General features: G+C 50.8%; 1 protein-coding gene across 1 annotated transcript in view; it reads left to right on the plus strand.

Moving 5' to 3' along the window:
• Nucleotides 1–11,297: 11,297 nt before the first annotated feature.
• MAD1L1 (mitotic arrest deficient 1 like 1) overlaps nt 11,298–15,276 on the plus strand; it is a 915,026-nt gene continuing 911,047 nt past the window's right edge. Inside the window, exons 1-2 of the mRNA XM_040356690.1 lie at nt 11,298–11,405; nt 13,408–13,574. Coding sequence (XP_040212624.1) covers nt 13,425–13,574 — 150 coding nt within the window. The 5' untranslated portion in view covers nt 11,298–11,405; nt 13,408–13,424. The remainder of the gene's footprint in view (nt 11,406–13,407; nt 13,575–15,276) is intronic.

The raw sequence follows: 15,276 nt of genomic DNA on the forward strand, positions 1-15,276 counted from the left end.
AGCTTACAATCTAGAAGGGAGGGTGAAGTGGAACAGAGGGTAGTAGATGTGGGGGGTGATCAGGTGGGCAAAGTTAAAATACAGTTGTTAGATGTGGGTAGGATAGGCTTCTCTGAAGAGGAGGGTTTTCAGGGATCCTCGAAAAGCTAAAAGAGAAGGAGATAGGCGAATAGTTTGGGGTAAGGAGTTCCATAGGCTTGGAGAGGCTCTGGAAAAGTACTGTAGACGAGCATGGGAGGAGGTGATGAGGGAGCTAGAGAGCAGGAGGTCTTGAGAAGAACGAAGAGAGCGATATATAGAAAGATATTAGTATAAGTCCGTTTATTGCAAAATGCCAACAGAAATGCAACAATAATCAACACAGGACAGTAGCAGGTAAAAGAGGTTGACACGTTTCACACAATTATGTTGTGCTTATTCATAACCATGAATGAGCACAGCATAATTGGACCCATTTGATCGTGTTGCACCGATTTGAACAGTGCGATTGCCGGCAATAGGATGCGATGTCATGCGATTTGACCTGACAAATCGCATGACAAGTTGCTCCAATGTAAACGAGAGCTTAATTTGATTGATTCATTTGCCAAGCGCAGGTTAATCACAATGTATTAACAAAACCATATTTTAACGACCCACTGTCATTTTTTTTGTACATGAAACTATTTTAACCAATTAGGCTCTGGAAAGTTTTACCCCCTTCATGACCAGGCCCGACACTGCACTATTTTTTTTTTTATATTAAATGTTTTTTATTAAAAATTGTACATATGGAACATAACATTGCAGACTACAAGGCAATATTGGTATCAGAGAGATCCATTATAAACGGGACATGCAGGCATTGACATACTGTATTCTGGTGTATATACAGCTTTGAGCATAACATGAAAGTATGGCTGGGTGAGGGAGGGCTGCTCCATTGGAACCACGTATAACATAATAACCCAAGTCAGGGGTAGGTAACCTTTGAGACATAACATTATCTATAACACTTAGGGACAGACCGTACATGTTTCAGGGGACTTAAGCCACCTATCCCATATCTTATTATATTTATCAGGGCAGCCTCGATTAATATATATGATTTTTTTGTACGGAAGGGTTACATTTATGTCGGCTTTCCACTCAGAGGCGTGGGCCTCATCCAATGTCGGGCTATAATCTTTCTAGCTGAGAAGAGTGTCTCGTGGAGGAACGTTTTGGTAAATTTATCTAGGTCAAGGTCAGGGAAAATGCCAAATAGGCATTGTTTAGGGTCTAGGGACAAAGGGGAGCCCATGTCGTCATGTAGGAAGTCTACAACCTGTTTCCATAGCTCCTGTGCCTGGTGCTTGTGTGCACATCGGGCAGGATGTGGCGGTTCCAGGCTTAAAACAAGCAACCCTGAGAGGAGTAAGGTACGACCGATGCAAAATAAACAATTGCGATAACCTGTCAAAAAGCTTGGGGGAAACACATGTAGCACCTGGTTACTTCTAAGTACCGGTGCTGACAAATTTTAGGGGTTAATCAGAGTGTACAGACTCTGATTCTGATTGCAATTCTACAAAGGGTCTCTGTTTCAGCTGGGCTGTGCTGTGGGTCCATTCTATTGTTCCTGGGGTGCTATACCACCCCGGGACGACAGGTGGAGCCAGTGGAGTCAAGGCTGGAGTGCCTCTTGCCAGCAGCCAATTGGGAGGGAGTTTCTCTCGCGGGGCATGCTGGGAGAGGGTACTTCTGGAGCAGACACCATTGAGGCGCGGTCTTGTTCCTGGTGTGGCACCCACCTTCAGGGTGACCACACATCACGGCTCCCCGGCGAGATGGCCTACCAGGCCGGGGTGCGCGTGCCACGAGGTGCTCCTGGTTCCGGGACCATGTTGGCCCGGAACATTTAAAGCTGTGGCAGGGCCCCAGTAATCGACTGGATCCCCAATTCTGAGAAGATCCCAAGCAAGATAGCTGTTTGGTGGGGAGTCCGCCTGAGGGGAGCCAAGAGAGGCTGGCGACCCAACAGGGCCTCGACAATCCATCGGGGATCAAGGTAACCGGACACTGAAAGGTTGGAGATTAGCCACCTGTCAGTCGGTAACCTAACTGAAAACTACCTGAGGGAGATTCAGGCGCAAATTCTACCAAGGAGGATTGTCTCCATGATCTAAGTTCTAGGGAGGGTCTGTGGCAGAGATCTTTTCCCTCAAAGTTCCGAGTGATATTCTGCCTGCCAGGTCGGTGTGAGAGGCCTGTCCAGGTACACTATACCCGCTCCGGCTGGAGTGGCGACGAAAGCAAAGTATCGTTGGAAGCAGGACTGTTTCCGTATCGTTAGGCCTGAATCTGCCATTTCTTCTCCTCATACATCTCCTCATACATCTCTACTATCTACCTCAAGTTTTAGTTTTGTTTTGTTTACCGTGTTGGGTAAAATAAAAGCACAAGAAAAAGACACCTGCTGTGTGGACATTCACAGTCACAGAGGTAACATGCCACCCAATTTATAACCAGCGGCTCCTTCGAGGGTGAGCGCTACACACGCTTGCATGCATCTAGAGCCTCAATCCATTCCTCATCCTCCAGCGGCCCCACATCCCCCTCCCATCTCGGCTTGAGGTTAAATGCTATTGTGGTGGCCGATGGAGTGAGGAGCATACTGTAAAAGTCAGAGATCAACCGACTAGGATCCGATCCCTTGATCACTGCAACCAGAGCATTAGGAGTTGGCTGTGGGATTAGTGGGGAAAACTGGGACCGGGCTGCATGACGCAGTTGAAGAAATCTATAGTGCATAGACCTAGGAAGCATATACTGGTTTTGGAGCTCATCAAACATTTTAAGGGCCCTGTCAGATACTATGTGATGTAAGTAATACACCCCTCTCCTACTCCACACCTCAGTGTCTGGGAGCAATCGGAGTTCAGGCAAAGACTTATTGTGCCAGAGAGGAGTATAGTCATTAAATGTGGGGATCTTAGGCCCCGTACACACGGTCGGTTTGGTCCGATGAGAATGAACCGAAGTTAATTTTCATCGGACCAATCCGACCGTGTGTATAGGCTATTGGTCTGGTTTCCTTCAGTCCAAAATTTCTAAACATGCTTCAAAACCGAACCGATGGACCGCTGCCCCATCGGACCAAACAGATGGTTAGTACAGAAATGCATCGGTTCAAAACCCGCGCATGCTCAGAATAAAGTCAACGCATGCTTGGAAGCATTGAACTTCGTTTTATTCAGCACGTTGTGTGTTTGACGTCACCGCGTTCTGACCCGCTCGGATTTTGGACTGATGGTGTGTACACATATCAGGCCGTACGGCCACTTCAGAGGTGAACCGATGAAAACGGTCCGACGGGCCAGTCTCATCGGTTTGGTCCGACCGTGTGTACGGGGCCTGAGTCAGCTTAACTGCAATGTCCCATATTCCTCTATAGCAGGGATATGCAATTAGCGGACCTCCAGCTGTTGCAGAACTACAAGTCCCATGAGGCATAGAAAGACTCTGACAGCCACAAGCATGACACCCAGAGGCAGAGGCATGATGGGAATTGTAGTTTTGCAACATCTGGAGGTCCGCTAATTGCATATCCCTGCTCTATATTGATACAAAAGCATCTTACGGTCACCGTCGGCCTCATTGCCTCCCTGACCCACTGCCACCGCCGTCAAGGGATCTGTAGTACATTGAGCCCAGAGAGGGCATAGGCAAGGTTGGACTGGCCATTGGGACTACAGGGAGTTTCCCGGTGGGCCGCCTTCAGTGACAGTGGACCCTCTGTCTCTCCCTTCCCGCAGTGCTCACCTCCTCTCTCTCCCTGCAGCGCTCACCTGGGGGGACAAAGAAGCAGGGGGAGAACCAGAGGAGCAGGGGGAACGACAGAGGAGCATGGGGGAGGGGACAGACAGCTGACTCAACAGCTATGGCCTGGGAGTTTCTCACTTCTGCCTAATCTTGTCCCATAAGGTGGGGCACCAAACAGATTTTTTGCCCCGGGTGAAATAATGTCTAGCTTCCCCACTGGTACTGCCTATAAGAGTACCAGTACCAGACATTCTACTCTAATAAAGTAGAACGGCTAGTGGCTAGTGAAGGGGGAGAGGGGGCTTGGGTGGCCGGGGGGGTGGTGTGGGAGTTGTTCGGCCGCCATGGGAGAGACCTGTCAAAGTGGGCCAGTCTGGATGAAGTCCAGGGCCAAATTTTTGTCCCAGTCCAGCCCTGGGCATAGGAGAGTAATAAACCTTAATCTATCAGTTTTGTCGATGTGGTAAAGCTGGGAGAACTGGGATGCAAGATAATATAAATTAAAATCCGGAAGGGTCGTCCCACCCAAGTCAGTGGGATTTTTGAGTACATTCCAGGCCAATTTATGCCTGTTGTTTCCCCATATAAATGACTTAAGCAGAGCTTCGAATAATTTAAAGTATTTTAAGGGTGTATATATATATATATATATATATATATATATATATATATATATATATATATATATATATTTGTGTGCATGGCAGAGCATGTACAAAATTTTGGGTAGTAAAACCATTTTTATGATGTTGACACGTCCCCACACTCCCAATGGCAATCGGGCCCAAACCTGAGTCTTGGATTTGATTAATGCAAAAAGCGGTTCAATGTTTAGGGAAATGTAATCCGCTGGAGACCTGGACACGGATACTACCAGAAATTTAATGGAGGCGACCCGCTGCAGTCGCAAATGGTCCTGTATCCTGGAGGGGTGGATAGATAGCTTATATATAGGCAAAATTTGGGATTTATGCCAATTGATTTTGAAACCGGAAAATGACCCAAAATATTCAATGGTTTGCATTAGTCAGCTCCTGGGGCCTTGGCGGCCGAACCTCTGGCAATATTCATTCGGCACAATCCTTTGATTCATGGTCTCCGAGTGGGCACACATGTGGAGAAAATCAGCTTATACGCTGATGACACTTTACTCTATTTGCATATTTGACACGTCGCTTCCTCCCGCTGTAGTGCCGTGTGCGCGGCTCGCACCGATTTTTATAGGCCTCTTATGACGTGAAAGTTCGAGCATGCTCTGGGTGGTACCGGAGCATTCTGGGACTGGGACGTCATAAGAGGCCTATATAAATCGGTGCGAGCCGCACACACGGCATTACAGCGGGAGGAAGCGATGTGTCAACATCGAAGAAGAAGAGAAGAAGAAGGCAGAAGGCGACAGAAGCCTGGGCACCCCCCGCCGAAGATGTCGAAGAAGCCCGGGAGGGGGGCCGCTGTAAAAGAGCTAAAGAAGAAAGCGGCCCCTCCCCCCGGTGGAAGAGAACCAGACGGCGGTGAAGACCGGCACATCCCCCCCCCGCAGAAGACATTAAAGAAGCAGCCCCCCCCCCCTCGTAAAAGAGCTAAAGAAGAGAGGGGGGTCCCCGGAGCTGACTAATAAATTACTTTAAAAACCCTGTGTAGTGTGTTTTTTTATGGCTAGGGGGTACGATGTACCCCATATTCATTCACCCAGGGTGGGGGGCCGGCTTCTTAAAGGAGGCTTCCGGATTCCGATAAGCTCCTCTCCCTCAGACCCCGGCAACCAACGGCCAGGGTTGTCAGGAAGAGCTCCTGTCCTCATCAACATGGGGACAGGTGCTTTGGGGTGGGGGGGCCACAGGGTGCCCCCCCTGCCCTAAAGCTCCTACCCCTCCATGTTGAGGGCATGTGGCCTGGCACGGTTAAGGAGGGGGGGACGCTCGCTCATCCCCACCCCTTTCCTGACCTGCCGGGCTGCTGCTCGGATACGGGTCTGGTATGGATTTTGGGGGGAACCCCACGCCGTTTTTTCAGCTTACGGGGTGGCTCCTTAAAATATATAGCAGATCCAAGGGCCTGGTATGCTCCTGTAGGGGGAACCCATGCTGTTTTTTTATTTGAAATTTGGCGTGGAGTTCTCCTTCAAGATTCATACCAAACGCAGCTGACACAGTGCACTGCGGTTACCTGCGGTAATGTGCCGATAGCTGCGGAATTTCGCAGCTGGACACATTCAGTTCTATTTTTTCTATCCGCACAAAACCGCGGGGAACAAAACCGCAGGTAACCGTAGTGTGTGAATCATGTCATAGGAAAGCATTGTGTGCTTCTAGCTGCGGTAAAATCCGAAGCTAATAGCACCATTCTATCCGTCAGTGTGAAAGGGGCCTAACATGTAGTGAGTGTCCTGCCGCACAGATGTAGTTCCCAGGAGGGGGCGAGCACTTCACTGACCACCGCGGTAAAGCCTCCCTTCACGGTGTTGAGTAACAATCAGACAAGCAGGAAGTGAACAGAACAGAGAAGAAATAGAGCAACTTCTGAGCAAAAACGAACAATGAGGAAGTGAAAAGAGGAATGTCTGCAGGTAAAGGATGCTTATTATGAAAAAAAAAATTCCTTTACAACCCCTTTAAGGTACCTGAGACTGAATAGTCTTCTCCCTATGCTTGAATTACCATTTAGATATTTGTACATTGCGATCATGTTTTCTCTCAAGCTCCTCTTCTCCAAGGAAAATAAGTTTAACCACTTCCCGACGCCTCATGAACATATACGTCGGCAGAATTGCACGGACAGGCACATCAACGTACCTGTACGTGCCTGCCTAGACGTGGGTCGGGGGTCCGATCGGGACCCCCCCAGTACTTGCGGCGGTCGGGTTCCCTCGGGGAGCGATCCGGGACGACGGCGCGGCTATTCGTTTATATATCCGTCGCAATCGCTCCCCGGAGCTGAAGAACGGGGAGAGCCGTATGTAAACACGGCTTCCCCGTGCTTCACTGTGGTGGCGTATCGATCGAGTGATCCCTTATATAAGGGAGACTCGATCGATGACGTCAGTCCTACAGCCACACCCCCCTACAGTTGTAAACACACACAAAGTGAACACTAACTCCTACAGCGCCACCTGTGGTTAACTCCCAAACTGCAACTGTCATTTTCACAATAAACAATGCAATTTAAATGCATTTTTTGCTGTGAAAATGACAGTATTCCCAAAAATGTGTAAAAATTGTCCGAAGTGTCCGCCATAATGTCGCAGTCACGAAAAAAATCGCTGATCGCCGCCATTAGTAGTAAAAAAAAAAAAAATTCATAAAAATGCAATAAAACTATCCCCTATTTTGTAAACGCTATAAATTTTGCGCAAACCAATCGATAAACGCTTATTGCGATTTTTTTTACCAAAAATAGGTAAACGAATACGTATCGGCCTAAACTGAGGAAAAAAAAATTTTTTAGATATGTTTTTGGGGGATACTTTTTATAGCAAAAGGTAAAAAATATTGATTTTTTTTCAAAATTGTCGCTCTATTTTTGTTTATAGCGCAAAAAATAAAAACCGCAGAGGTGATCAAATACCACCAAAAGAAATCTCTATTTGTGGGGAAAAAAGGACGCCAATTTTGTTTGGGAGCCACGTCGCACGACCGCGCAATTGTCTGTTAAAGCGACGCAGTGCCGAATTGTAAAAACCCCTTGGGTCATTTAGCTTCATATTGGTCCGGTCCTTAAGTGGTTAATGTGTGTAGCCATTCCTTATAACTGAGATCCTCTAGTTCCCTTATTAGCTTTGTTGCCCTTCCATGGATTCTCTCTCGTTGCAGCACATCTCAGCAAAAACTGAGATTGAAATATTTCTATAAACCTCAATGTTATTTATGAACAAGCTAAAGAGAATTGCTCCCAGGAGGACAGAGCCTTGTATTTTGAAAAAGCATTTGACACAGTTCCCCACACACGGCTCATGTGCAGGGGTGTATTTAGGTTTTGTGCTGCCCTAGGCCTGGTGACGCACCCCTTCCTTTTTAAGACCCGCCCTGTCATTTTCATGGGATGAGGACAGAGGGACAGGGTGGGATGAGGACAGGGTGGGATGAGCACAGGGGGACAGGGTGGGATGAGCACAGGGGGACAGGGTGGGATGAGCACAGGGGGACATGGTGGGATGAGCACAGAGGGACAGGGTTGGATGAGCACAGAGGGACAGGGTGGGATGAGCACAGGGGGACAGGGTGGGATGAGGACAGAGGGACAGGGTGGGATGAGCACAGGGGGACAGGGTGGGATGAGCACAGGGTGGGATGAGGACAGAGGGACAGGGTGGGATGAGCACAGGGAGACAGGTTGGGATGAGCACAGGGGGACAGGGTGGGATTGCTTTTTCGCCGCCCCCGCAAAGTGCCGCCCTAGGCCTGGGCCTTGTCGGCCTAGGCCATAATACATCTCTGCTCATGTGTACGGTAAAGTCTACAGGCTTGGAAAAATCAGTTTGTAAATGGATAGAAAACTGACAAAAGGATCGTATTCAGAGAGTAGCGGTTAATGATTCTTACTCTGAATGGTCTAAGGATATCTGTGGGGTACTCCAAGATTCAGTGGCCCAGATTCAAGTAGAATTGCGCGATATTTGCGAGGGAGCAGGGCAACGATTTTGCCCTGCGCCCCCGCAAATATTTTGCGCTGCCCTCGATTCACGGAGCAGTAGCGGCGTAAGCGTAAGCGTGCGCAAGTTAAATGATCCCGCCGGGGGCGGGAATCATTTAAATTAGGCGCGCTCCCGCGCCGAGCGTACAGCGCATGCTCCGTCGGGAAACTTTCCCGACGTGCATTGCGGCAAATGACGTTGCAAGGACGTCATTTGCTTCTAAGTGAACGTGAATAGCGTCCAGCACCATTCACGTTTCACTTACGCAAACGCCGTGAAATTCAAATTTCACGGCGCGGGAAGGCCGGCTATACTTTAGCATTGGCTGCCCCTACTATTAGAAGGGGCAGCCTTGCGCTAAAAGTAGCCGTACGGAAACTCCGTACCTGGCTTGCGCGGGGGCCCGCGCAAGCTTGTGAATCAGTGGTAGTATGCAATTTGCATACTACACGCTGATACACAATGGGAGCGCCCCCTAGCGGCCCCCGCAAGAATGCAGCCTAAAATCTGCCAGGCATAAGAGCCTTATGCCGCGCAGATTTTAGCCTGCAGTCGGTGTAACGAGGTTCCTGAATCAGGAGCACTCGTTACACCGGAGCAAGTAAGCACTTGCGCTCCGTAACCTATGGTTGCGCGGGCGCAAGTGCTTCTTGAATCTGGGCCAGTGTTGGGATCTTGAGTGACGGGTGCAGGAAAAAGGGGGCGGTGTTCCTGCGCCCACTGAGCCATTACTAGTATGAAAAAATAAATGTAAATTCCAGTATATATTCCACAGTTTGTATAAGCTACCACTTTTGCACAAATCAATCAATATACGCTTATTTGTATTTTTTTTTTTTTACAAGAAATCACTTATTTGTATTTTATAAACCAAAAATATGTAGCAAAATACATATTGGCCTAAATTTATAAAGAAATATTTTTTTTTATTGTATATGTTTTATAGCAGAAAGTAAAAAAATATTGTTTTTAACATTGGTGGTGTTTTTTGTTTATAGTGACAAACAAACAAACAAAAACTGTGGTGATCAAACACCACCAAAAGAAAGTTCTATTTATGGGAAAAAAATAATCACATATATTTTCTTTGGGTACAGTGTTGCATGACTGTGCAATTGTCAGTTAAAGTAGCGCTGTGTTGTATTGCAAAAAATGGCCTGGTCAGGAAGGGGGGTAAATCTTCCAGAGGTCAAGTGGTTAATGGAAGAACAGTGGCTGTACAGACTGGCTGCAGTGCAATGTGCTGTAGACCCATCCTTTTGTGCCCATCCCTGTGTGCCCGTCCCTGTGTGCCAATCCCTGTGTGCTCATCCCTGTGTGCCCGCCCCTGTTTCCCTATCCCTGAGTGCTTGTCCCTAAGTGCCCATCCCTGAGTGCTTGTGCCTAAGTGTCCATCCCTGAGTGCCTGTCCCTGAGTGCTCATCCCTGTGTGCCCGCCCCTGTTTCCCCATCCCTGAGTGCTCGTCCCTAAGTGCCCATCCCTGAGTGCTTGTCCCTAAGTGCCCATGCCTGAGTGCTCATCCCTGTGTGCCCGTCCCTGAGTGCTCATCCCTGTGTGCTCGCCCCTGTTTCCCCATCCCTGAGTGCTCGTCCCTAAGTGCCCATCCCTGAGTGCTTGTCCCTGTGTGCCCGTCCCAGTGTGTCAATCCCTGTGTGCCCGTCCCTGAGTGCTCATCCCTGTGTGCCCGCCCCTGTTTCCCCATCCCTGAGTGCTCGTCTCTAAGTGCCCATCCCTGAGTGCTTGTCCCTAAGTGCCCATCCCTGAGTGCTCGTCCCTGAGTGCTCATCCCTGTGTGCCCGCCCCTGTTTCCCCATCCCTGAGTGCTCGTCCCTAAGTGCCCATCCCTGAGTGCTTGTCCCTAAGTGCCCATGCCTGAGTGCTCATCCCTGTGTGCTCGCCCCTGTTTCCCCATCCCTGAGTGCTCGTCCCTAAGTGCCCATCCCTGAGTCCTTTCCCTGTGTGCCCGTCCCAGTGTGTCAATCCCTGTGTGCCCGTCCCTGAGTGCTCATCCCTGTGTGCCCGCCCCTGTTTCCCCATCCCTGAGTGCTCGTCCCTAAGTGCCCATCCCTGAGTGCTTGTCCCTAAGTGCCCATCCCTGAGTGCTTGTCCCTGTGTGCCCGTCCCAGTGTGTCAATCCCTGTGTGCCCGTCCCAGAGTGCTCATCCCTGTGTGCCCGCCCCTGTTTCCCCATCCCTGAGTGCTTGTCTCTAAGTGCCCATCCCTGAGTGCTTGTCCCTAAGTGCCCATCCCTGAGTGCTTGTCCCTAAGTGCCCATCCCTGAGTGCTCATCCCTGTGTGCCCGTCCCTGAGTGCTCGTCCCTGTGTGCCCACCCGTTTCCCCATCCCTGAGTGCTTGTCCCTGTGTGCCCATCCCTGAGTGCTCGTCCCTAAGTGCCCATCCCTGAGTGCTTGTCCCTGTGTGCCCATCCCTGAGTGCTCGTCCCTAAGTGCCCATCCCTGAGTGCTCATTCCTGTGTGCCCGTCCCTGAGTGCTTGTCCTGTGTGCCCGTCCCTGTGTGACAATCCCCATGTGCCCATCCCTGTGTACCTGTCACACTGAATTGGTCTGTATACCCACAGAACATCTATTTAATTATATAGGCTGCCTGCGGGCTGTTAGGGGTTTCAAAAGACGTTCCTCTATGGGCCAGCTGGAAGATAATCAGAAAAATGTTATCATGTGTTTATTTATTAATTTAGACAAAATAAACAGATCACAATACACAACCCAGCTAGGACCAGTGGGATGAGGAGAGGAAATACAGATGACAGAGTCACATAGAAGGGTAATAGCGGCAGGAGATGTACTGTGTGTGATCACACGAGTCCTGACACCGCCTCCACCTACAGTGACGGCTCTGTGTGCGCACCACATCCAAGATATACGGAGAGTAGCTGTGATAGGAGAGTTACGGTAAGACCCTTGTATCGCGAGATTTGCTGAGAGAGAGGATCTGTGAGCGGGACCCTTCAGTTTATATCGGAGAGGAGGTGAGTGTGTGTGAGGGGACATGCGTCCGACACCGGAACCACACCGGCTAACTTCTATGTTTATATATATAGAAATATAAACATTCCCCTCAGATAGACACAACACTTCGTCCTCATAGTTCTATCTTCGCTTCAGACTGTATATTCATCACCTCTTTGTGTGTGTATGTAATATTGCTCATCTGTCCTCACATTCATCCTCCTCACTGTATGCACCCCCATCTCCTCTTTGTAGCCCCCCAATTTCCTTCCTCTGTCCCTCTTCTGACCCTCCGTACCCGTCCCCCCGCGTCTGTCGCCTGTGTACCCGTCCCCCCGCGTCTGTCGCCTGTGTACCCGTCCCCCCCGCGTCTGTCGCCTGTGTACCCGTCCCCCCCGCGTCTGTCGCCTGTGTACCCGTCCCCCCCGCGTCTGTCGCCTGTGTACCCGTCCCCCCCGCGTCTGTCGCCTGTGTACCCGTCCCCCCCGCGTCTGTCGCCTGTGTACCCGTCCCCCCCGCGTCTGTCGCCTGTGTACCCGTCCCCCCCGCGTCTGTCGCCTGTGTACCCGTCCCCCCCGCGTCTGTCGCCTGTGTACCCGTCCCCCCCCGCGTCTGTCGCCTGTGTACCCGTCCCCCCCGCGTCTGTCGCCTGTGTACCCGTCCCCCCCGCGTCTGTCGCCTGTGTACCCGTCCCCCCCCCGCGTCTGTCGCCTGTGTACCCGTCCCCCCCCGCGTCTGTCGCCTGTGTACCCGTCCCCCCCGCGTCTGTCGCCTGTGTACCCGTCCCCCCCGCGTCTGTCGCCTGTGTACCCGTCCCCCCCGCGTCTGTCGCCTGTGTACCCGTCCCCCCCGCGTCTGTCGCCTGTGTACCCGTCCCCCCCGCGTCTGTCGCCTGTGTACCCGTCCCCCCCGCGTCTGTCGCCTGTGTACCCGTCCCCCCCGCGTCTGTCGCCTGTGTACCCGTCCCCCCCGCGTCTGTCGCCTGTGTACCCGTCCCCCCCGCGTCTGTCGCCTGTGTACCCGTCCCCCCCGCGTCTGTCGCCTGTGTACCCGTCCCCCCCGCGTCTGTCGCCTGTGTACCCGTCCCCCCCGCGTCTGTCGCCTGTGTACCCGTCCCCCCCCGCGTCTGTCGCCTGTGTACCCGTCCCCCCCGCGTCTGTCGCCTGTGTACCCGTCCCCCCCCGCGTCTGTCGCCTGTGTACCCGTCCCCCCCGCGTCTGTCGCCTGTGTACCCGTCCCCCCCGCGTCTGTCGCCTGTGTACCCGTCCCCCCCGCGTCTGTCGCCTGTGTACCCGTCCCCCCCGCGTCTGTCGCCTCCTTCCCCCCGCGTCTGTCGCCTCCTTCCCCCCGCGTCTGTCGCCTCCTTCCCCCCGCGTCTGTCGCCTCCTTCCCCCCGCGTCTGTCGCCTCCTTCCCCCCGCGTCTGTTCCTTTGTACCATACCCGACCCCCCTTTTGTCCCCCCGTGTCTGTCCCCTTTTTCCTCCGTGTCTGTCCCCTCTGTCTTGTCCCTGTGTCTGTCCCTCCGTACCTGACCCCACCCCCTGGTCTGTCCCTCCGTACCCGACCCCCACCATCCCCCTGGTCTGTCCCTCCGTCGTCACCCCCCTGGTCTGTCCCTTCGTTGCTCCTCCGTCCCGCACCGTCTGTCCCTCCATCGTCCGACCTCCCCCATCTGTCCCTCCGTTCATAGAATGCATTACAGTGAAAAGCAACAAGGGTTTAGGACCCCTTTTAAACTTCACTAAAACATGGAGACCAGCTTTAAAGACTGGCGGATGGCTTACATAATTGTGACTCAAAGCTTCAGAGTGAAGACTGAATTCACAGTCCCCACACGAGGGAAAGTGACCTCAGAAAGCACTGAAGCCGTTGGATCAGCCTGAAATTCAGTGACCCTACAATTTCGATACGCTGTCCACCAGGAAAACATGCCCTCCAGTTAAAAATCATAGGCTTTGAAAAGTCAGATACCAGTTTAATATGATCTGTAATAATATGACTTGTGTTGTTTTTTTGTGCAGAGCAAGAAGCAGTCAAGATGGATGAAATTGAGAACACGACAGTTCTGTCCACTCTACAGTCATTTCATACATTTATCTCTCAGCCATTTGATGGCACCCCACCTGCCGCTAACACGTCCAATACATCTGGAGCTTCCTTACATATGCAGTTCAATCAGAGAATTATGGTAGGGAACTAAAGCATTACATTGCCTGTTTATTACTAGTTCGGTCCATGCTTAAAGGGGTTGTAAACACTCAAGGTTTTTTACCTTAAGGCCCCTTTCACATTGGGGTGGGAGGTGTGGTGGCGGTAAAGCGGCACTATTTTTAGCGGCGCTTTACCGTCGGAATTGCAGTGGTATTCGGCCGCTAGCGTTGCGGTTTTACCCCCCCATTGGTGGCCGAAAAAGGGTTAATACCGTCCACAATGTGCCTCACACTGCTCCTTCAGCGCTCCAAAGATGTGGCTAGCAGGACTTTTGGAGCGGTCCTGCTAGTGCACCGCTCGCTTTCACACTGGAGAAACAGGAGCCACTGTTTGACGTCAAGTTTGCAGGCGCTATTTTTAGCGCAATAGCGCCTGCAAACCGCCCCAGTGTGAAAGGGGTCTAATGAATTCTATGCATTAAGGCAGGGGTCTCCAAACTTTTGAAACAAAGGACCAGTTTACTGACTTTCAGACATTAGGGGGGCCAGACTGTGACGATAGGAAGTAGAAAAGGTCTTGACGTCCGTTGGAAAAAATACTTTTTTTGTTTGTTTCAGTGGGAGTAATTGTGCCTCATCATTGGTGTCGGTGGGAGGAATAATTTGTCATTATTGTTATTAGTGGCAGAAATAATTACCCATCATTTGGTGTCAGTGGCAGAAATAATTTGCCATCATTGGTGTCCCTGTCGTTGATGTCTCTGGGAGGAATGTGCCCCATTATTGAGTACCATTGTTGGTGTCAGTGGGAGGAAATGTTCGCCTATCTTTGGTGTCACTGGCAGGAACTGTGCCCCGTCATTGGGCGCCGTTATTGGTATCATTGGGAAAATTATGCCCCATCATTGTTGTCAGTGGGAGGAATTAAGCCCCATTACAGGTATTAATGGAGGAAATGGTGCTCAATGGCCAGATAAAAGCAAGCAAGGGGCCGCAGTTTGGAGACCACTGCATTAAGGTGTAAAACCTTCTGTAGTGCATCAGCCCCCCAGAGCCCCCATTTTACTTACCTGACCCCGATCGTTCCAGCGACGGGGACAAGCACACCAGTTCCAACCGCAATCTTGTGTCTTCATTGGATAGATTGATGGCAGCGGGAGCCATTGGCGGGGCCGAGTCCTGCTGCCTGTGTCAATGGACGCAGCAGCAGGACTCAGGAGCGTGTCCGCACAGGTGCCCCAATGGAATGTGGCTCTCCGTGGGGGCACTGGAGAAGAGTAGGAGCCTGGAGCGCCACTGAGGGACCCCAGAAGAGAAGGATCGAGGCCGCACTGTGCAAAACCCTTGCCCAGAGAAGGGAAGTATAACGTGTGTTATTTAAAAAAAAAACAATCTGACCTTTTACATCCCCGTTTAATATGAAGTCCAGAAAAGTGACAAAAACAACCGCACATTCATGAGTTGAGGTGTGTTTTTATCTAATAATATACCATCCTATCTACAATTGGCAGTTAAGAAAAAAAGTGAAATAATTTTGAGCCTGATCCACATTGGAATAGTTCTCATTCGGAGGCTTGCAAGCAGCTGCTGTGTCTCCAGAAAGGCATCTAGGCTGTACCACAGAAAAAGGTTTAAGCGTTTTTCTTTTGAACAATATGGGAGTGCATGAAGTAGAATTTTTCCATTGGTCATTGCCCAATGCTGCATTATACAAGCAGCTGTTCCTTGACTGTATGCTGT

Source organism: Rana temporaria, chromosome 6, assembly GCF_905171775.1.
Source record: "Rana temporaria chromosome 6, aRanTem1.1, whole genome shotgun sequence".
Taxonomy (NCBI): Eukaryota; Metazoa; Chordata; class Amphibia; order Anura; family Ranidae; genus Rana; species Rana temporaria.